Below are 23941 nucleotides of genomic sequence, written 5' to 3' on the forward strand. Positions count from 1 at the left end.
TTGTGATGCTGTATTTCTGAGTGTTTTATGTGCTGCAGAACAGGAACCTGCTGTAAAACAGCAATTATGCTGAGTCAGGCTTGATTTTTAATTATCTTTTCCTGTTAAATAAATAAATCAAATCAAAAATTAAACCATACTATACATGTGCAGAAAACACCAAAACAAAGAGGAAACTAAAACACTGGAGGAAATAGAGCTTCAACTGACCACGTTTTCATTGAATGCAAAGATTTGGGCTCATTTTGATTTTTACTGAATGAGTCTGAATTTGACATGAGCTTCACTGTGTGCAAGGTTTGCACAATGATAATAAAGTACTTTGGGAACACGACATATGGGCTCACATGATCAGCATTGAATGAAAAATCGATTTTGAATCAAATCGTGAGATAGTAGAAGATTCCCACCCCTAATAAAAAACGTTTAATCATGTAATAAAACAAAGCACTGTACTTAAAGTTTTAGTTTTCTGGCAGTGAAAATAAAAACGCAACAACTGAAATGTATTTTCCAGCCTCTGAATGAACCTTTCTCCCACACACAGTCCCAGAAACAAAGACCTAACGTCCACTCAGACAGAAAGCATCAGCAGCACTGCAGCTGGACACAAAGACTTGCCTGTCCGTATGCGAACACGGTGGCGTTGTAGCCTTCGAAGCAGCCCTCGATCAGCTTCTCGGTGCAGGTGGTGTAGATGGAGTCCTGCTGGGAGTCCATGTCGAACACATAATCAAAGGTGAAGGCCTTGTCTTTTCCCAGGATCACCTGGGGCTCTCCTGGCATCACGTACGTACAGATATGACATCCCTCTATCTTCTCCCTGGCCAGCTGAGGACGGATCCTACAGAAAGGACAGAAACGTCAATGAGGCTGTCCTTCAGTATGAAGGGCTGCTGAAGACGACTCAGGGGAAAAAATCAACTTAGAGAGAGGAAATGAAAAGGTAATGAACTTATGAGGACATTGCGACTGAATTCAGTTTGTTTTTCACAAAGCCAAGGCAAAAACACAGAAGAAGATAGCGCCATGTGTTTTCAGAATTTTCAGTTCAATACTCCATCAGGAATGTGAAACCATTTCAAAAACACATGGCCAAATCAGGAAATGCTCTATAACTTTCAGAGGATGCAAACTGAACAAAGGTTTCTCTCATAACTAAAGAGTCTGTTGAAACAATTGGAAGAAACAACAACTGAGCTCTAAAGCTCAGACATACTTCAAGTAAAAAAAAAAAAAAGCTCAACTAAGATTATATAAAGCTGAACTCTACATGATGGAACTGGAATTTTAATGTGTTTTTCACACAACCACACTTCAGGTTTTACTCATTTTGGAGATTTCATCACAGCTTTATTCAACTGACAGAGTGATGTCACTAACATTTGTGTGGTCTGAATGCGCCAAACTTTTTGTAAACTCCATTTTCCTCCATCATTACACTTCTTGCACAGTGTATACATGAAAATAAGGCTTTCTGTCCTCTCTCTCACTTGATCTTTCTCTGTTTCAGGACTTTGTCTTCTTGGAAATCCTCTATAAGTGCAGACTGCACACATCCAGACTCCCATTTACTAATGTGTTTAAGTTTAGAGAATTCTCTTTAAAACTTCAATTTAAAGGGTTATTTAAAATCATCAGTTCACATTTTTTCCACTTCAATACAAGCTTATACGTTTTTGCAGGATGTCAAACCACCACCTTCACGCAGATGTTTTTGTGCTTTTTGTTTTAGTTTTAAACATGTGGTGTGTTTTCTTCATTCTGATCTATCTGGCTTTATATGCAGTCCTTTAGGAGTGTTTGTGTGAAGTCAAAGCTGACATGCTGGATGTTTGTAAAGCTGTCTATGCTGGCCAGATGAGATCTGTTGGGATTAACCTTTTCATTTTAATCTGGATTTTAGGCAGCACACATGGACATCCCAATATATGGGTTTATATATTTACGTCTGTTTTTTTAAAGAAATGCGGGTCAACCTGTTGTGTCATACAAATAAGCACAAACTGTCTATATTTTAAAAAGAACAAAAGTATTGCCTTGATAAGAACTAAAACAAGCTGGCAGCTGTGTTCATTTCCTCATCTAACCCACTGATGATGATAATAATCAGAAAAGTTGAGTTTGCATCTTTCATACAACAACACATCACAATTAGACATCACAAAGCATAACTTAACTTGACAAATTCTTAAGCTTTAACCAGCTACAAAAAAACTTCAGCAAAATCAGTTTAAAACAGTAACAGTTTGGTAAAGAAAGAACATAAAGTGAAGCAATGTTAAGACTGATCTTCACAAATACAATTACCAAAATTATTAAACTGAATAATTTGAAACTTTTCTAATACATCAAAAAAGTGTGAAGTTGTATTGATTTGTGCAGGACATAAGACCTGAGGTTTTCTTTTTTGTTTGTTGGCTCAAAAAGATTTAAAAATATCAGAACTTACAAACAGTCAAATGTGTTTTGGTGTTCAGGTGCTAAATTTTCAGAGGTCTGAACACGAATGGAAAGGTGATGCTGAGAATAGTCGGCTTTAAGGCCGTACAATATTAGAAAAACTTGTAATGTAATGTTAAACTTTAATATTGTAATGAATCCACATTTTCCTAACTGTTACTTCTGTCATCAGCACCATCATGTAAACCTGGTGTGGGCTTCAAAGCCAGCAGCAGTTTGTTGGATTGACAAAAGCATGCAGAAATATAATGGTTTATAAATTCACAAAATGGTGATGGGGCTCCATGACAATGGTCTGTGTGATGCCTGTGGCATTGAATTAGAGACCCCTTTGCACTACTTACACCACTACCGGACCCTGAGCAGTCAAAGGAAAATAATTCTTGGGGACCCCTTTATGGATCCAAAGCTCAGAACACTGAGTGTTTCTAACCTAGTGTCCTTCATCTGAGGGACACAAAGATTTGAATAAAACTGTCTTTTTGGGGAGAGCAATAGACCCACTTATTTATCCCCATTCACCATCAAATACCATGACTTACTGTAGTCCAAGCAGTCTTGCTATACTGAATTGCACTTACTGCTTATATCACAATAATTATTCAGCCATAAAAAATAGAACTTTTATTTATTTTTGCAGGCCTTCACAATCTGCTTATCTAATTCATTAAACAGACTCTAAAAAACTGATCAGTTGTCAGGATTGTCTTTAATTACTGAACAAAGGAACACATTATTTCAAAGCAATTACTATTCAACATGTAACAAGTGGAACCACCAGGGGTCGCTTCCTCCACATTGTGAGCTCCCATAAAAGGGAGGCTGTCAGGCTGGTGGCCAATTTGTCAATCTCTGGTGTTCGACCAGGTGTGTTGGCCCACGCGTTCCACTGTTTGTGATCAGGTTTGTGTGTTTGTTTTTTGTTGTAAAGAAAACNGGTAATGTCAATGTCTTTTCTATATGTCTATATGGTTAACTGCACATTGGTGACTGGTGACACGCAGTTTGAACTTCTGTGCTAACCCTGTTACATAGATTTTGACAATAACATACACTTGAACTTGAACTTATATCTGACGCGTATCAACTCATTTTGAGGCTGTGTCTTTAAATCAAACGAGGCTCTTCAGACCCTGCCCCCTCCAGCTTCTAGACCGGTCCATTTTAGCCTGATAGAAGGGTTTACGACTATGTAGCGGCACAAAAACATTAAAAGATGTAAATAGGGAGGACTGCAGTACAGATGAAAACAGTCCTTTAATCAACCTTTAGGTACATTTATTGTGATTAAATGAGGCTGTTTGATCTCTTCATTATTCATCACTTTTGAAACATAATTTGTGTAAACTACACAAATTGCTGCAACCTTTACAAATTTGAAATAAAAAGGGGTCTTTAATGCTCAGTTTTACAATCTTCCACCACGTCTTTCTTTATGTGGAACCGTTCAGAGCTTCTTGGATTAGGCACAGATTTACTCTCAGCCCTCCACATCATTAATGCCTGTTTATAACTGCGACCCAGCGAGGCCGCGGTCTTGTCATGGAGCCGAGTGGGTCGCTCTAAATCTAGATTAGTCCCTGCAAAAAAGGAGCAGGGCAAGACAACCACTGCGAGCTCTGTGTCGAGGTGCTTTCAGAAGTAGGGCGGCGGTGGGAAGAATGTGGGTTAACACGTTAAAGATACATAAACGTCGAAAAGGTGCGAGTACGCTTCACTTCACTTAAGAACCGACCAAGTGCCAGACAGCAGCAGGTCCAACTCTATGGAAACCAGCACAGGAAACAGAAGGAAGGGAGGTGGGGTGCTGCTGGGTTCAAAACTTCTTTTCTATCTTTATTAGGTTAAAACCTGAGTTTTAAATACTTAAATTTTGATTTTACTTACAAAGTTCACACATTCTGAATAAACACTAAACAAAACTATTTATTTTAGACTTTAACTTGCAAGGATTTTAAGAAGTAGGGCAGAGAAAAAGACTGAGACAAAAATGATTTAATTATTAATTAATAATAATTAATAATGTAATTATTAATATAATAATTAATTATTTAATGTTTTTCAAATGCATTCTGTGTTACTCTGAACTTTTATTACTGTGGTAGTTTGTAACATTTATTATTGTATTCTGCTCCACAGGTTTGTTCATCTGATTAAATCGCAACAACCTGCAACAACCACTTGCAAAGATGCCAACACCTCAAGGAACAGAAGTTTTGTCTGAAGATGATGCCGAAATATTAATATATTAATATTGATTTTGTTTAATTTTTGTTTTTTGTAAATACACATTCTCTTATTTTGTAATAATAAATATTGTCTATTTTATACTGGTTGTTTTATTGCACCAATAGTGGTCTTAACAAACATGATAAGTTTACTGATAGGTGTTAGGTATAGGATAGGTGCTGATAGGACAACATTACTCAAAAACTTGTGGGCGAATTGTCATGACATTTACACCACATGTGGATATTGGCACAAGTAACACAACATTAAATTTTGGATATGTTCCAGATCACGATGCGGATACAGAAATTTTTTTTCTTTTAATCCTCTCAGATCGGCAAAGCTGTGATGCTTTCACAGGACTTCTGTAAAAAACTGACAGCTTTCAGTGTTTGGACTTCAAACTTTACAAAAGTAATGTTAAAACCAGATGTAATGATGAATAATCCTTGCCATAATGTGCACATTTTTATGCATTTGTTGTGCATTTAGAGAACGTTTTGTGACCACGAAGTGCGTGACTGCACCATGAAACCCATTTTTCCCATTTCCTCAAACACACCACATTGTCTGTAGACTTGTACACAGATCGATGAAGACTGAGGAAGAGGAGTGACGCGGTGGATTTCAGACTTGGAGGTTGTTTGTTTGTTTGTTCAGTTTTATTATTATTTAAATGAGGCCAGATCAAGTCGAGAACTATGTGCGCCCCTCTATCCACCTCTCACCAAACTTTGGGGAAAAAAGAATGTGCAGAGCGTGGTTGTGACAGCTGTGTGTGTTCCTCACAAAGATAGGAAGACACGTGTGTGTCTGTGTGATTAGAAGCGCGATGAAAACTCTGCTTTTTTGAATCATGCAGCACCGATGCAAAAGCTTTCAATAACGTCGGGTGACAAGTCTGACCTTTTTCCTTTTTTTCCACATTAGACTCCACCGGGAAGAAATCCCGTGCATAATGCCTGCTTAAATGTTCACTACGTCAGAACTTTTTCGGGAAATGTGTTTCCATCTCTGCTTTTGTGCATTAACTCTATTACAGGATGGGGGAAATTGGACTTGGCGGAGGTTTGCACTCTCTGAGTGCTTCTAGTTAAGGATGGCTTTATGTGACATCCTTACTTCTGGAACATTAAGCTGAGCAGTTTATGTTGTGTTCACTGTGTTTAATGGTGGAAGCCTGACTCAAACTTCCTTAAAGTTTTCTTTTGTTTTATTTGATCAATTCTTTTCATGGCTTCATAAACAAGCTTGGAAGAAAGGCACCTGACAGGGAGTTTGTGTGGATAAGAGCCTCATTGTGCCTCCAAATTCAGTGAAGAACAATACGGTGAGTGGACTACAGAGTAACCATTGTATCCATCTGTGTGACACGGGACCCCAGCGCTGACACCAACTCCATGGCTGCAGGATTACATGACTAGACAGAGGCGAGGGAGGAAAGGTGAAGTCTATGAAAAACCACATTACCAGTTACAGTTCTGTGTGTGGTCATGGCTCCTCCCTTTAAAATAAAAGCTTTTATACTCTATTCTGGTAATTTTATGTGAGATTTTTATGGACAAAAACTTATATTACATAAATTCTAACTGTAATGGAAATTGAAACTTAATTTGTTGTTACGTATACAAAGTTTACTATACACAAATGTTCTCAVTCAGCAGGTTGACAGTTTTAGGAGCAGCTTGAGGAGAACTTCCACATTCTCCTCCTCATCCTCTTTGAAATAGAGACCAAAAATCAACATCCATCCATAAGCTTTCTGCTAACAGGTCAAACATTTTTATTTAAAGAGGAGTAAACTGCATATATGACCTTATTAAAAGTTACAGTTTAGTGTTCTTAGGACTGAAGACTTTCTGAGGAAABAGGTATTTAAACATCTTTTCTATCATTTTAGTGTTTTCAACTGAGGAGCTTTGATATATTTATTTGAAAAAATTATAGCAGAGGAAGTTCTCTGCACAGAAAAAAAATATATATATATTACAGTTTTTTTTCTAAACCAAACTGACAGTTTCTCCAGTAAAATTATTGTGTAATTTAAAGGCATTGATAAACTTGGTTAAATTTAGAAGGTATTATGATTCACTACAAACACCTGAAGTTGACTCAGAGAACTCTGTGATTTTAGAAAAAATAAAAGTCAAATGTAGACACGTCTTTAAAAGACACCCCACCCCTCACTCCGTGCGGCTGCAGTCCGCTCGCACCTCCGCTCCACCCGCGTGTGATTTATACAGATTTTTTGCGCAAATAACAGATTTTTGATGCTCATTATACAAGTAACCATCTGAAGGGGTTGACATGTGGACTCTGAAGTCCCGGGCAGGTTAGATCCACGCTGCAGGTGGACAGGTGCAGCTGCTGCGGTCAAACTGCCTCTCAGCCCTCGCTTTAAAAACATTCAGCTGATCTGTCGCGGTTTTGTTGTGCTCGTAAACACATTGTCTTACAGGAGAAATGCTGCGACGTGCTTTTAGAAATACCGTATATAATCCTCAGTGGAAAATAGTCCAGGAAACGCTGAGGGCTTTCCCAGGAGGTGTTCATCTGAGCTGAGTGAAGCTGACCACCGACCCACAGAAAAAGAAAAAGGCAGCGCTGTCAGTCAGACGGTACGACCCACTCTACTCTGTTCTGATTGGGTAAAATTTTGACTCTGGTTCTCTTTATTGGATGAACACTGTTACAATGACGAATACCCACGGAGGAAAACTTTAATCGAGGTCTTTTTTCTTGGTTGTCTACCGGACAACTGGGAGGTGGGATCTGGTTGTCCGAAACGAAAATAGGTTGTCTCGGACATGATTGTGTCAACCCGCTTTTACGTTGATTTAAAAAAAAACCTTCATTCCGAAGGTGTGGCGGCTTTTATTTAGCCGTGGCGGTAAGCCATGATCAATTAAATGTAGGGGAAACCCTGAAGACTATGCATCCGCAGCATGACTTTTGATCCGATTGAATAAAGAAAAAAATTGCATCAACTCACTTGTCCCTGATCGAGGATCGTCACATACCTTTACACAGACCGTTGTGTCCTTGGGCAAGACACTTCACCCACCTTGCCTACTGATGGTGGTCAGAGGGTCCGGTGGCGCCGATGCATGGCAGCCCCACCTCTGTCAGTGCGCCCCAGGGCAGCTGTGGCTACAGTGTAGTTTGCCATCATCAGTGTGTGAATGTGAGTGTGAATGGGTGAATGTCTGTTAGTGTAAAGCGCTTTGGGGGTCCGGAGGGACTTGAAAAGCGCTCTATAAGTTCAGGACCATTTACCATTTACCATACCTAGATTATGTCCTCTGCAGAAGGGTACATTTCAGAAAGTTAGCTTGTTCTTCGGGTTGATGCCTCATAGAACTTATTTTCAGTGACTGAACACTTTTGTGCCGGGACAACTGCTATATTTTTGTTAGTTTACCAGAAAACAGTGTTTCTTGGAAGCAGGCACTATCAGTTATGCTAATGTTAACCAAAGCTTTACGTGCCATCTGATCATTAAATTATAGTAATAATCCATTCTGTGTCATCTTCTCCTGGTTTTTTGATGGTGATGAAGCCTTATTTGAACTTCTGGTCTGCCACATCTAGCAAGATTTCAAACAGGATGGATTATATATTTTTTACTTTTATGCACTTGAGCGTCACTTTAACCAGATTTATTCCTTAGTTCAGTGGTTCCCAAACTTTTCAGCTTTTGACCCACAAAATCTGAAAAAGAAGTCTGGAGACTGTCCAGATCAGCATGGTAACAGCTCAGGTATAATAAAAATGTCATCGATTTTTACAGACACTGAAAGCAACACCTAATGAAAAAACTAAATCTCCTGGAGTTATTCAGCTGCATATTAAATGGGATCCCAGACAAAGTGTATTAGCCTTTATTGCAAATTCACCATATTTAACCAATAATTACATGAGTGAAAGAGTGTTCAAGAAATCTAATTTTATGAGAATTAGAGCGTCTCTGTTTACACCATTTAACTCATTAATTGGTTTGTAATCCTGTCTTCCTTACTCTGCCTACTTGCACCCAAAAATCTAAATTTACTCAGTCTTTTTTCTGCACAGTCAGCATTTGTTCTTCTCATTGGTGAAATCTTTTTGCATCAGTTTGCTTTCTTTGAATGCCTTTTATAAGAGCTACATTTACATTATAGGACACTCAATATTGTTAGTTCATAAAGTAGAACCTATGGAGGACTGAAACTGACATAATTAAAGTAAAAGAAGAAATATATAAATGGCCAAATAAATAAATGTACTAAAAATGCACCAACTAATAAAAAGGAAAACTTTACCCTATGTTTTATGCTGATTTTATAATTTTATTAACCTTCAGTTCTATTTTTCCAGCTCAGTTCCAAAAAATTATTTTAGTACAGAAAATGAAAAAACAAATGGAAATAAAAAGACAGAATAATTTTAGTGTACTGATTCTATTGACAGTACACTAAAATGAACTGCCGTACATGTCTAAAAGAGACTTACAGTATTTTTCTTTTATTTCAGTGTATCCATCGTCAATGGTGGAAAAAGTTTGGAAAAGTTGTCTAAAATGTTACAGTGTGACAGGGCCTCAAAGCAGAGATATTTAGGAACACAAAACTATGTGACTGTGAACAACATGCAACAGTGGTGTTTTATTTTTGCCCACTGGGTGTTTGCTCTTAAAAATAATCTATTATTAGCTTTAATTACTGATGACTATGAATGTATCCATACTGGTTTCTGTGTTACTAGAACTGAGCTGTTCATGTTGAGATTTTGACATCGGAGCAGGTCCAAACCTGTTTCCAGATGCACTATACCTCCACTGATACTTAAAGACAGACGTACCCCCCCCCCACACACACACACACACAGCCTCACCTCAAATTACCCTCTTCAAATCAGATCTCCAGAAAATCATAAAAAGATGCTGCAAATCCATAAAAGGGAGAAATACATTATATACGGCTTCACCAGCTGAAGATTTAAGTAAACACTTCTTTTATTTTCTTTTTCAGGTTGTCCATAAATTTGAACAGCCTGTTCACAGGAAATTAAATTATATGAATCAATTTAAGGATATTTAAGGAGTGGTAAAAGGCTTCATTTTCACGGGCATCCAAACCGTACGCTTGCTGTGGTTGTTAAGACCCGGTGTACTCTTTTCAAAATTGAAAAAAGTTTGACCTTTTTTTAATGACCTGTGTGACTGGCATACTGCTATTGTCCTGCAGGGCAAACATTTGTCTCATCCAAAGAACTGGTCCATGTAATGCACAGATCAGTCCATAAATCAAGCTTTCAGAAAATAAGCAAGTCCAGCAGAACCAGGAAAAGTGGAGCAGAAGTGTGACACATTGATGTGTGATGTATCCCTGTTTTCAATCACTAAACGTACTGAATGAACTAATTTTAGCAATTCTCTTAATGCAACTCTTTAACTACAAAGTTGCTGTGCTGCTCATCAATTAATATTCTCTCTATAATAGAATTGTTTGTTGTTTAGTCCCAGGAACCCCAGTCACAATATTAACATCACCACTTGAGCTGTAGAGTCTGAAGATTAAAACTGCTCAAGGTTGGTATCATAACTGGGATTTACTACATTCTTGGATGGATCCGCTTACCCTACTTAAATGATGTGAAGTAGGACAAAAGACAAGATGATAAATCAGACTTAAGTCACTTTGAAAATCATTGGACATGTATTTGATTTAGTACCACATAGAGAAAAGAACTTGACTCACATATGAGCTTAAGTGACATCTCATTACTAATCCATAGGGTTCAGTATAACATTGGTCCACCATTTACAGCTCAGCTTCAACTCTTCTGGAAGGCTGTCCACAACGTTTAGGATTGTGTTTATTTTGACCATTCATCCAGAAGCTCATTTGTGAGGTCACATACTGATGTTGGACAGAAGGCCTGGCTCTCAGTCTCTGCTCTAATTCATCCCAAAGGTGTTCTATCAGGTTGAGGTCAGGACTCTGTGCAGGCCAGTCAAGTTCATCCACACCAGACTCTGACAGCCATGTCTTTAGGGACCTTGATTTGTACACTGGTGGTGGTCATTTGGATGGGTGAGCAAATACTTTTGGCAATAGTGTATATGATTTGTCACATTCAGATTGCAATGTAAAAATCTGATATGGGTCATGTTTGTCTTCAGTGTGAACATGGACTGTGTACCCCACCTTTCCCACAGTGACCATTGATGAGGTACCAGTTATCCCGTGACCCAGAAAAAAAAAAGCCAGTAAAAAAAAAGGATGAATAAGTTATTGGATCGAAGGAAAAACAATACCAGTTTGTGCACTCCCTTGTAGGCCTGCCTTGCAAAAAACTGAATGTAACCAAATAAAAAGATGATCCAGAAATAAAAACAATCACACACAGCCAGAAGTCAAACACAGACATACAAAGCTGAAAGCAGTGACAGCAGGCAGTAAATACACCTAAAGAAATATCGCTGCTACTTACCTATAAGCCCAACATCTCACTGTCTTTTAAAGAGTTTTCTAGGTTTGTTTAAAGATCAGGGGAAAGCAGAGCGTTGACAAGAAACTGTAAATCTTGTCACACACTTGGCCAACTGCCAGTCACTGCAGGCTAGTTGTTACCTGTCTTCCTGTGATTGCAAACATTAGAGTAGAGAAGTACACGATTGCTTGGAGGCTTCATTTGTCACCTCAAAAAGTAATATCTAAAAATATGTGCCAAAAGGGTCAGGTTTCATTTATAAAGAACAAACTTGAACCATTCAGGCAGGATGTAAATTACAACACAAAAAACATCTTCAAAGACACTTGCTGTCATGCCTCTTTTCTTTCTGCTACTTCTCATCGTAAAGAGGAAAAATCACACCTCGTTTTCAAACAACTAAATGGATGTGTGTAAAGAAATATAGGTTAATAAGTCTGCCACCACAAGATACTACAGCCATGTCAATAAAAATGTAATTGGACAACATTCGGCTCTGATATACACAGAAAATACAACCTTAAATACGGACTACAAACAAAGTCTGGAAAATGACTGTCTACCGTGAGCAGAGTAAACTTTGGACGGGCTAGATAAGTAGATCAAAGGGACTGATACGCTCAGCAGTGTCAGCACCATTGGTATATACACAGTCTAGCTATGCTCTACATCTATACATTCACGCACTAATACGGACTTTGTTCAGTTATGAAATTAGCAACAAGCTAAAACTGTGTCATGCAAAAATAGTGATTTATTATTAGCTAATGTGGAATTCTTTTACAGTTTATCATTTTTAGAAAGAGTGGTTTTCTAAACCTGAAAAATGATCAAAACCAAGCTCTCATTTGGCCACTAGCCTAGAATGAAGACTTTTGTCTCTTTCTTCACACACTATGCTCTATGACTAATGCACTATGGAAAGTGTTAACTGTTATTAACTATTAGACAAAGTATCGCAATAGACTGGTCTACTCTTTTAATGTGTTTATTACTAATGTGTTATAGCTCAGCCTGCCCTCCAGACAAATGCTAGTCACACTGCAGGTCTTAATGTTCAATTCTGATTTTTTTGAAAAAATCTGATCTTTTTGTGTGAACGTTCACATTACATTTTAAATGTGACCTGCATCAGACTCTAGTGTGAACGCTCCACAGCACTGATGTGACACACATGCGCAGTAAAAGACGTGACGTCTCATCAGCCGGCTTGTTTGTTTACAGAGCTAGCATGGATGCTACATTTTGCGTATCGAATCTGAAGTTGTTGTTTAATCAGAGCCGATTAAATAATTATCTGACCTGCTTCTTTAGTTCAGTGCTTATATCTGAACCTGCCTCTGACCGGGATGCTCCAGTGAAGCTTTTTTTTTTTTTGAACGAAACTACGAGCTGGAAAAAAGTATCGACCGAGTAGCTAACTTTAGGATCGATACTCTCCGCGACCCAGGCTGGACATCGTTATTATCAAACCAATGTAAAGTAAAAAGATGAAGCAACTGGACTTGTGTTTTGGAGCTGTAAACACATGGAGCTACAGATTTAAACAGCGACACTTGAGGTTAGTGTCTTATCGATCCTTCACCCCCTCCTCACTGATGAAAAAGTCAGATGAATGTGACATGAGCGTTCACACTGCAGTCACTTTGAAAACATCAGATATATATCTGATTTAAAACCACATACTGAAACGGCCTGGGTCAGATTTGAAAAAATCTGATTTGTCTCATTCAGACTGTCATAAAAAATCGGATATTAGTCAGATGGGTCAAAAAAAATCGGATTTGGGTCGGATTTGCCTGCAGTGTGAACTTAGCGAAAGTCTGGCATCAGTCAGACTTCCAGTTAGTTAAGAGGTTAGTGCTAGTTACATCTTATGACGCCAAAGAAGCAAATGCAATGCTTTAAGCAATTTATTTAGTTCTTTAGTCTGTGATGCCTTTAAAACAGCCTAGACAGCATCTCTCTGTGTGCTGCTAGCTTGCTGTTAATACTCCAATTCAGACAAAGGTTAAGAAAGCAGAGTTTACATTTCCTCACCACTTTCATGACCATCCTTTTGTTCAACTCAACCACACTGCCTGGCCTAAAAAAAAGGTTGCCATCTGGATTTAAAGTAAGCAAATACGTATGAGCCTTCTATTGGATCTTTCAGTTGGCAACAAGTTATTTAACCCCAACTGGTGCATTGAGTTCCTTCTCATTTCTTAAACAACCATGTCAAAAGACACATCAATCGAGCAACTATACTTTCAGTTGTAAAGAAAAAGCTTTGTATATGACAATGAACTTGACTTTGTCTATCTCAACATCTTGAAACTGGACTCTGTCTCTTTAAGAACCTCCTACCGTTTACAACATTCCCACTTCAGCACGTATTCACAACAATGCTTCGGGGGAGGGGTGCTCCGTAGGGTGGGAGCTCAGCTGGGGACTGAGCTCCAGGGAGGAGCTTTGTGTAAATAGGCGGAGCTTTGTATTAGCAAGCATTTAGGCAGCTCCACATGACTACCACAGGAGATTCAAGGATTTCTCAAACATGCAAGAATGAGTCAAATCATCACTCTGGGTATATTTTTGATATGACAATGAGATAAAGCTAAAAAAAAGTATATTTTGAATAATAACCCTTATACACACACACACACACACACACACACACACATTTCCCTTAAAAAAGGCAAGACTGCATGCAGAAAGTATGTGGATTATTATTTTTTTTTTTTTTACTTAATTAGAATGTAAAAGGTCATTTTGGTAATTTGCTGCATGGTTAATGTTATGTTTAGCATATTTTTCCTCCCATAAAACCCCCTTGTTTATAGGGCTGGGCGATTAATTGGATTTTGATCTTGATTATGATTTGGGTTTTCAACGATCATAAAAACATAATAATCAAAGTTCGCAGTTTACGCGGTTTTGTTTTGTATTGTGAATCCAGTGTCACTGCCAGCACGATGCTGCAGGCTCCTCCCACAGCCAAAGTTTCCCTTGTCTCATTTTTTCAAAAACATTTGAAATCCTGAGGGAAACATTGTTTAACAGCCATTGTTTATGTTCAATAAATTCATTTTATCGAAGTGAATGAATAATTTTGTTAAATAATATAGATCTCAATTTCAGTCAAAAAAAATTGTGATTACCCTTTTTTTTGCAATAATCAAGCAGCCTTACTCATTTATCTACCCCTTTATATCCCTCCCATATTTAAGATGTAATATGAATGAATATCAATAAATATGCCTGGGGTAAGCGTAAGAAGGAAATCATACCAGCTAAATAAACTTGTCATTTCTTACGACTGTACATATTTGTTCCAAGGCACAAACTATTCTTCTCTTTTTGAAAGTGATATTGATTAATCAATATGCTTTCTGAAAGTCTTTTCAAGATATTTAATACAGATTTTGTTTTGTTTTTAGATATTTCTAGATCTTAAGAAAGATCTTCATGCTAAAAATCACTAAAAATCTTCAGTAAAGGTCACGATGACTTGACAATGTCTTGACTTCACGCATGAACTGAGCCAGTGTCCCATCTTACTGTATCAATACGTCTTTGTGTCAGTCTGTGTGCACAGGTTTCAAACAATCAGTACAGTGTGCGACATGAAAGATTGAGTTGCCACAGCAACACGAAACACAAGCACCGAATTAAAGTCATAATCCGATCCTGGCAGGATATAATGCCGGTCTGGCCGACTAAAAGATGGCAAGAGGAAAAGCAGACAAACGCACTCAGCATCCTGCCATCTGTCACTGACTTCAAGATGATGTTAATTTACTGCTGACCCACCCAACAAATCAGAAAGTGTTTTTTTCTTTTTATTATTTGAGGCACAAGTCATTTTCACTTCCATTGGAAAAGGAAAACAATATAGCTTGCATAATAAATACTTGTAAGCACAATGAGTCTAACAAGAGCATCTTTAGTTTGATGATGATCTGGGATAAAAAATTATATAGATTTTAATTGAGCATATAAACAACTGTAGTTGTTTTATTCATAATGGAGTCAGAGTGGGAAATTTTTCATTTCATTTTTCTTGTTAACTGTAGAGATGAAAAGCAGACATTCACTTGCTCCTAAGTCCAATCAACTCCTGCTTCTGCTCTGTGTATGGCACACTATTTTAACATTTAATCAGCTTCACTACACTTGCATTCCAGATATCTGAAATTGGTATTTGAATTGACGTATTAGTAATAGATACTGTATATTAGAAAAGCTGTTTTCATTATTTTTATCATCAATAATGTATTGGATATTATCACTGATATTGATTTTATATAAAGTTAGAATACAAATATAATCAGTAATATTCATGAAAATGCAAACAAATTTAGCAAACCATCCTCCACTTCAAACAGAATCTGTAGTTTCACATTCAAAAATCGCCTCGTTGTTTTGACTCAAACACAAAAATTGACTAAACTGAATGCTTAACACATAACACATCACTAAGGTTGTCAACTCGGGACAAGATCCACAGGGGGCGGGGCTTAATGACATTGCATCAATATTTCTTATTTCCCCAACATTTGAGTTACATCCACCTAAACACAATTTAATATAGTTTCTGTTATTTCCATGCAACATGATGGATTAAACAGAACTGCCTGGTCACCTGGTTGACCACATATTGAGTCACTAAATTTCAAAGGAGGGAGTGCGTAACTCAGCTCAAACTAACTGAACCATTTCTACCATTTGGCTGAAGTATGTTATGCTTTAAAGATCCACCACGGCACTGTGACAGTAAAATGGTAGGTTCGTATTTCCCGCCTCCAAGCAGGTAAAAAATGTAAATAAAAAACGATAACTTGCTATAAAATCAACTTACTCAAACCATCTACTTCAATCATTCCTGCACATATACTTCTGATCAAGATTTTAAGACAAGTTGAAAATGGGAAAAATTTACATTTGGCACTGCTGGATCATAAGAAGTAGAGCTTCAAAATGCAAAAAGAAGAAAAGGGAGTGAGAAAAAAACACGAGTCAGCATTTTATTGCTCACAAGTATTAAACTGATATAGGCCATTCATCAGCTGATGAAATGATTGTCACAATAAATAAAAAAATAAAAATTCTCATCCACTATCTGGAACTGGGGTCACATTTTTGCAAAGATGTGGGCTTTTTAATGCTGTGGTCTTACTACTACTTGTCAACCTTTGGTAGAAGGTGATGAATGACCTATTATGGTCAAAGGTTTTCTGTTGCTAGTTTTCCAATGTCAGCACAACTCCTACATTGGTTTTACAGCACCTGGTACGCTCAGGTGGTCTCCCATCCAAGTACTAACCAGGCCTGACCCTGCTAATAGCTTCTGAGATTAGGCATATCCAGGGTGGTATGGCTGCTGTGGTCTTAAACTTTTGATACTATATTTGCCCTTGTTGAAATGAAAAAAAAAGTTTTGTGGCACATTATTACTTTTATCTACCATTTTAATATGTATTTTTTTGTGATTTATTTTTATTTGCATTTTCTTGTATACTGCTTAATGTTTTGTGTAATGCACTCCGAGTTGTCATGTGCATGAGATGTGCTATACAAATAAATTTTCCTTGCCTTACTACAAATCAGAGATGGGACTCATGACTCAGACTTATTGAGTCACACTTAAGTCCCTACTACTTAGACTTGACTTGGACTCGTGGTTTGAGACTCGCGAACAATGCAAGTCTTTTCACTGCCCGGCTCACGATGATCACATCCTCAGTACACATCCATGCTCTGCTCCACTCCCCCTCACCTGAGAATGGGAGGGGCCAGCGCCGTCCAATGTTAATGATGCGTACCCTACGTGACAAACGCTTCAGCATGGCAGGTGTGTTGCAGCAGGCAGCTCCACTGCCGTTCATTATAAGCTTTGCTTATAGAGACTTTATTCAACGGCATGACAAGAGACTGGCAAAATGCAAAGTGTGTGGAGTCCAAATCCAAAATGTGTTTTTGTGATGACTTGTGCAGCACTTTTACTTTAAGGATTCTGGTTCATCGTCTTCACTGACATGCTTTTATGCATTTAAAATTTTATTTATGTATTTTTGTATTTTATTGTGAAATCAGCAGCAGACTTGTTGGATTTGTTCTTTGTCAATGGTGAGATATAATTACAGTATGCTTTTGCAAGTCTACAAGTGCAAAATACAGTTAACACTACTCTTAATGCTTGATTGTTGTTGTTTCAACCTTAACCTTATCTGTAACTTTAAAACATTATTATGCTTTAATTGTATTATTAAAACATAATACTATATTTTAATATTTGATTAAAATAAAGTATTATAGAATGCAAACTAGGCAGAACACCATCGTTTCAACTGCCAGTTTAGTAATACATGCAATAAGACTTGGACTTGACGAAGTTTTGGTCAAAGACTTGGAGACTTGGAGCCAAAAACTTGAGACTTGACTTGGACTTGCAACAAAAGACTTGCGCACACCTCTGCTACAAACATAATATTTTCAGTGCCCTGGATATTTTTTCTCTTAGATTTTATTAATAAGCATGTTTATGTTACTTTTCCTAATGTTTCTGCTATTTGTTTGCAATTTTGTACTTTAATTATGGTAAACGGCTTGAACTTATATACTGTAGTGCCTTGTCAAGTCCATACGGACTCCAAAGCTCTTTACACTTACGTCATTCACCCATTCACACACACATTCACACTCTGATGGATGGTAATGAATGAACGGGTGGTAAGCTAAATTGTAGCCACAGCTGCACTGGGACACAGTGACAGACGCGGGGCTGCCATGCTGCACCACCGGACCCTCTGACCACCACCAGTAGGCTAGGCCAGTGAAGTGTCTTGCCCAAGGACACGGCAGACAGCTGAAACGAGGGATCGCACTGGCAACCCACTGGTTACAGGGCAATTCCGCCATTCACTCCTCCACAGCCGTCCCATTAAACGATATATAGATCGTTTGCTAGAGATCAATATTTTGAATTGCAAGAAGAATGTTATAGAAAAGAAAATCATTGATTGTTTTCAGTAAACATCCAATAGGACATAAGAAATGCAAAAAATATATATATTTCATATTTTTCATAGTTTTTCTTGGTGGGGTGGTTAAAGGGTTAGTCAACACATTTTTATTATTATTTATTACATTTCTTACTAAAACGGATACATACCTTATGTTTTTCGACTTGAATTAAATGTTGATCACACATTAAACGCGACAGATGTTTCCTATTCATTTTGAGGTTTACCAACTTTTAACTTTAATATAAAGTTTCTCCACGTAATCGCTGATAATTCTGAAGAAATTCATAGTTATTATAGATTAGTACTGATGTTAGAAAACAACACCAGAGTATTAGGGTTTCCTTTTTATAATATTTGTATAATGTTTGATCTATTATGTGTTAGCTGAAATAGAGTAGATACATGTCCGAATCATAACAACACATAAGTGAACTGTTTTAAACCATTACATTGAGGTCTTTGTCTGAATGTCTGTGATTCAGCCGCAGGTCAGCAGGGGGCGAACTCAGGCATTGAAGAATTGTGTATATAAACATGAACTTCCTGTCTTTCATTCAGTGTGGTTTGGCTTGTCAGTCCGGTGACAAATAAACCTCACTCAGATCTAGAATTCTGATGTTGTATGACATTTATTCCTATCACAGATCAATTTATTTAACACTTGTGTTTTCATCTGACTTCAGCCGATATTAAACACGTATTTCTTACAATTCCATGGTAATAAATACTTTTCTTGTTGCTTATTCCCATGACTGGGTGGCTGCACAGACCCAATATCACCACTTACACACATTTTGAGCTGTAAAGCCAGCCAGTCTTTTCACGTGTCAACTATGTCGGCTCTGTTACCACATCACTTCACAGCACAAAGGCAAATCAAGTGTGGGCTGGTTGCAACCCTCCTCGTTTGTAGTTATTTAAAAGGACAGTCTACATCAATATTCAAAACAATAAAATGCATCCGATTTAGCACCGGCACCATGGCTAATTTTCATCAATGCCTCGTTCAAAAATTTCCCTCAGCGAGCCAGAAGAAGTCCAACACCCGGCTTCAAGTGTTTTGTGAAAGAGCCTTTAGTTGACAGTGCTCATATAAAATGCAACAGGCAACATGCATTCACATGCTTCGTTGCTAGGTTTTTTATTTTATACACGTTTTAATAGATGGCCTTGTGTCTTGTAATTTGCTGTGAAATCAAGCAACACAGAACTAATTCATCCCACATTTTTCCACAGTATCAGAGTACGCAAAAACAAGCCACCCAGGCCTGTGCTGGGACACATTGTGTTTTAGAATCAGTGTGGCAGAATCATGAAGCCTGATACTGGCCTGACCTGAGCTTATTTGCTCATCTTCCTCTATAGCTTGTGAGATATTTGAAAAATGTGCTTCCAAAAACAAGCGGGGATGAACTGAATTGCTGTGGCATGCTGATAAGTACATTAGCACTTCCTGTAGGTCCGAGGTCATGCCCCCCACCCCCTCAGATGGAAAGGTTGGCCAACAGAGGAGTCAGCAGGGATCAAACCAAATTGTCAACATGACAAAAAAAACTAGATGAAAGGCCAGTTACTGAGTGGAGTTGGGCAGTAGCAGGTTGTAGTTTTATTTTAAAAAAATATGTCAACAAATCTATGTGTCAAAGATTGTAACCACCCAATTGTTGTTTCAGATTATCCTCCTAAGTAGTCGAACTGTCTCATAACACTCCCAAGTGGTTTTGATCATCCGTTTCTCAGATTTCCTAAAAGGTTTTCCTGAAAGAAATTTTCCTTCAAATATTTTTATGTCCAGTCCTCATACATGAAGAAGACCTATTATGCAAGGTTTGTTTGAAAAAGCTGAAAGTGACTAAGTGGAGGACAAAATAAAAAATATCCACATGTAAATTTGTATGGATTGTCCATAATTTACATGGATTTTCCATCATTTTGCAGGCATACAGACATATAGAGCAATCTCGCGGATTTTTTCAAAATCTCAGTTTCAAATTAATTTAACATCTCAGAGCTTGTAGGACGTAAAAAAAAAAAAAACAACAACAACCCAACATCAAATAACCATCTTCCAACCTGTTCTGCTGCTAGAAATAAGACTAGAAATAAGTTCTCCACTTACTCAGCTCTCCTTTCCTACAGGCGCCGTCACCTCCGCGGCCGACAGCACCCCACCCCCGCGGGTGTGAGGAGTACGGATTTTTTGCAAAAATTACGGATTTTTGGGGCTCATTATACAGATAAATGCCCAACGGGTTTGACGTGTATGAATATCAGGACTAAAACAAAGTTCACAGTATTAGTCTAAATAAAGTCTCTTGAAGGAGAGATGAAATGTTTTTTCAACAAAAATAACCCTCTACCCGGATTATTAAGATGTATCAGGACTTACACAGTATTAGGGCTGAACAGCGTATGGAAAATTAAAAAATCACCACAATAATAAACATCACAAAAGGACAGCTCAAACTGCGATAATTCCTAAATCATGATATTTCATGTGTATTCATGTTCTGCTGTACGGCTGCCACGATTAGTCGACTAGTCACGATTATGTCAACTGTTAAAATCGTCAATGACTAATTTAATAGCTGATGCGTCGTTTTTTTTTCTAACTTTTTGTTTTTATAGTCGACTATAAAAGTCATGTGTGGCAGCCCTAGTTACCACTACTGTGCATGTATGTCAAGGAAAGAACTGATGTGGCAGTGGAAGGTGCCACAGCAGTTTGGAGTAGGGTTGGGCATAATCGTATCGTGTGCAATTAATCGTCAGAAAAACAGTAATTGATTAGTTTTTGGCACTTTACGATTAATACGATTAATACCACCAGGTGGACTGACTGGGGATTACTTAGGTCAGTCCGCTCAGTGCTCCTCTCTGCTTCAAATATGATGAACATTAAAAATAAAGTTTTGTAATTTATTTATCCATCAACACAATTTTAAATATGATGTATAGCCTGAAGACTGTATTTTCACACAATTTGGAACAATTTCTTACAAGTAGGCCTGTCGCGATAGACAATAAATCAATTAATTGCACGATAACTTTTTTGAGGTCGGTAAAAAAAAAGACGGCGATAATTTTCATTTTCCTGCTTGTTTGTTTACTTCGTCTCTCTCCCTCTCTGTGCTCCGCTGCACAGGAGCTCAGCTGACCCCTCCCCTCCTGTTTTCTTAGTGTGGGAGGAGTCAACTCTCGCTTTAGCGTGATAGCTCGTTCCTAAAGAAACGCTTCAAAGCAGAACGCGGCTGCAGAAGTGTCAGGAGCCCAAGAGCCTGGATTTCGCTGCGGAGGGAGGGAGGGAGAGAGAGACGGAGTGAGACAGAGAGACAGAGAGAGAGAGAGAGACAGAGAGGAGGAGAAGGAGAAGGGGTGGGGGCTGAAACTCCCCCAGACCCGCGACAAACTCGTCAAGACTTTACCTGTAGCTCCCAAAAATAACAGGAAACATAAATGCACCATCTTTGTTTAAACTAAACCCCCAAAAAGCCTGTAGCTGTCCCAACAACTCATGAGGAAAACTCTGAACTGTCTGATTTCCTCCCCCGCAGCGCTCTGACTGTCTCCTCCTCACACACACACATAGACACGTTTGTTCTTCTATCCTCATGGGGACTTTGCATTGACTTTCATTCATTTACCAGTATTTTCTATTACCATTTGACCCTAAACCTAGCCTAAACTTTACATGGGATGTGAACTGGGCTTATGTCCTCATAAGAAACAGTGGGTCCTCACCAGGCTGTGTAGTTTGCTTCATCTCTAAAGACATGCTGCTCTTTAATATTGTTTATTTACTGTCTTAGTTGTGTGTGGTGTTTAATTTACATTTTGTTGTTCTTTGTTTTATTATTTTTTTTATTCAAGTGCATTTTTTGTTAGAGACTGAGAGTCCACTTTGTTAAACATTCTTTTAAAAATGAAAGTTTATTGATTTATTACACTTACATATTATGCTTTTATAATTATTAGTTGTAAAACGGTCACCAGGCAATATTATCGTTTATCGCAATAAATTTTGAGACAATTAATCGCCCAGCAAAATTTGTTATCGTGACAGGCCTACTTACAAAGAGCAAACCTTTCCCGCTAAACTGGTCATGAGACTATGACATGTGACTACGAAATAAGGGTGTCCAGGGACTTCAGGGGATTAATCGTCAAATTAATCGTTATCGGCTAAAAACCACAATTAATCGTGATAAATTATTTTTGCCAATATCGCCCAACCTAGTTTGGAGAGAAAAAAACAAACAAAAAAACGATGCATCGACTATCAAATTAGTCGACAATTTTAACAGTTGACATAATCATGACTAGTCGACTAATCGTGGCAGCCCTATTCTGCTGCTAAATTTGGTCATTCCAACAGGTACTTACTGGCCTTGATGCCCACTCCTGGTTTAGTTGATGGTGATGACAGAAGAGAAAGTGAGGAAAATATTGGTTTATTGCAAAAAATATCAGAATCACAATTTAAGACAGTATCACACATCGCAAGTTTTTCCAAACAGTATCTGACAGTATCCTGCTAAAGATCTGGGCCCGTATTTATAAACTTCTTAGAATTACTCTTACGAATGCTGCTAAGACTGGACTTAAGTGTAAAAAAATTCTAAGTTAAAAGCTGAGAGTAAAAGTCAGTTATCAAGCGTCAGTCTTTAAGCGAAGTATAGGAGTAATTCTTAAGTGCCAGTCTTAGAGCTGATTTGCGACACCTGGCTGTGCTGCAAAGCTAATCCTGGATGACGACGTTAGAAAAAACCCGACACTGACCAATCACTTTCGGATTTCATGTTCAAGAATATTGTAGGAGAAATGTCAAGATAAGACTGTGAAAATGCTAAGATACGTTCACTTTCAACTAAGAATGCGCAATATAAATAATATACGGTAGAAACGATATAAATTTGTCCTATGATAGAGATCTGTAGTCTACCGGCCAACCGCGCAATTCTTTTTGATGACTTAACCGGCTGGAGTCAAAACAGAGGAAGCGGGAAGCAGCGTGGCTGAGAGCGCAAATGAGGAGGGGAAAAAAACATAACTTATCCGGACCTGGTTTGGGTGTACGAAAATGAACGCTGAACTGTTTACATGTTTTCATGACGGCGCGTCCTCCAGTCGGATGCTGAATGACCACACTGCCTGCTGGGGGAGGAGCGCGCGCCGCAGCACATGGTGACGCAGCGAGGCGACAGTCAGTGCAGGTGAAGTAGTGCTCAGGTGGGATGTCGAAAAGCTCTGAGTCTGGACCTCGTTTCTCCTGCGGTCATAGTGCAATACTGTCTCCTTGTACAGCGAAGAAGCGCTGTGGGAAAAGGTGACAGTCAGACTGTCTTTCCAAAAAAAAGGAAAAAAAGTAAAGCATAAATGGGATGATTGTCACCCCGCCGGAGCACGCACAGATTAAACATGTGGAGGGCAGAAAAAATAATCTGCAAAGGGTGTAGAAAGGAATAAATACAAGCATTTTGTTTTACCACATTAAAACAAAGCAGCTTATTCCAAACACAACATCCAATGGATGCAGATATCTATTACATTAAAGTTATTGTATGTGTGTGTGTATATTATATATATATGTACACTCCCCGGCCACTTTATTAGGTACACCTGTCCAACTGCTCGTTAACACTTAATTTCTAATCAGCCAATCACATGGCRGCAACTCAGTGCATTTAGGCCTGTAGACATGGTCAAGACAATCTCCTGCAGTTCAAACCGAGCATCAGTATGGGGAAGAAAGGTGATTTGAGTGC

At 38.3% G+C, this 23941-nt stretch overlaps 1 protein-coding gene across 4 annotated transcripts in view; it reads right to left on the reverse strand.

The window, feature by feature from the left end:
- Nucleotides 1–23941, reverse strand: part of kif21a (kinesin family member 21A) — an 86191-nt gene that overhangs the window by 43037 nt on the left and 19213 nt on the right. For all 4 annotated transcript variants that reach the window (XM_014026492.1, XM_014026493.1, XM_014026491.1 and 1 more), the window contains exon 2: nucleotides 622–844. In XM_014026492.1, coding sequence (XP_013881946.1) covers nucleotides 622–844 — 223 coding nt within the window. The remainder of the gene's footprint in view (nucleotides 1–621; nucleotides 845–23941) is intronic.

Source organism: Austrofundulus limnaeus, unplaced genomic scaffold (assembly GCF_001266775.1).
Source record: "Austrofundulus limnaeus strain Quisiro unplaced genomic scaffold, Austrofundulus_limnaeus-1.0 Scaffold558, whole genome shotgun sequence".
NCBI classification, from domain to species: domain Eukaryota; kingdom Metazoa; phylum Chordata; class Actinopteri; order Cyprinodontiformes; family Rivulidae; genus Austrofundulus; species Austrofundulus limnaeus.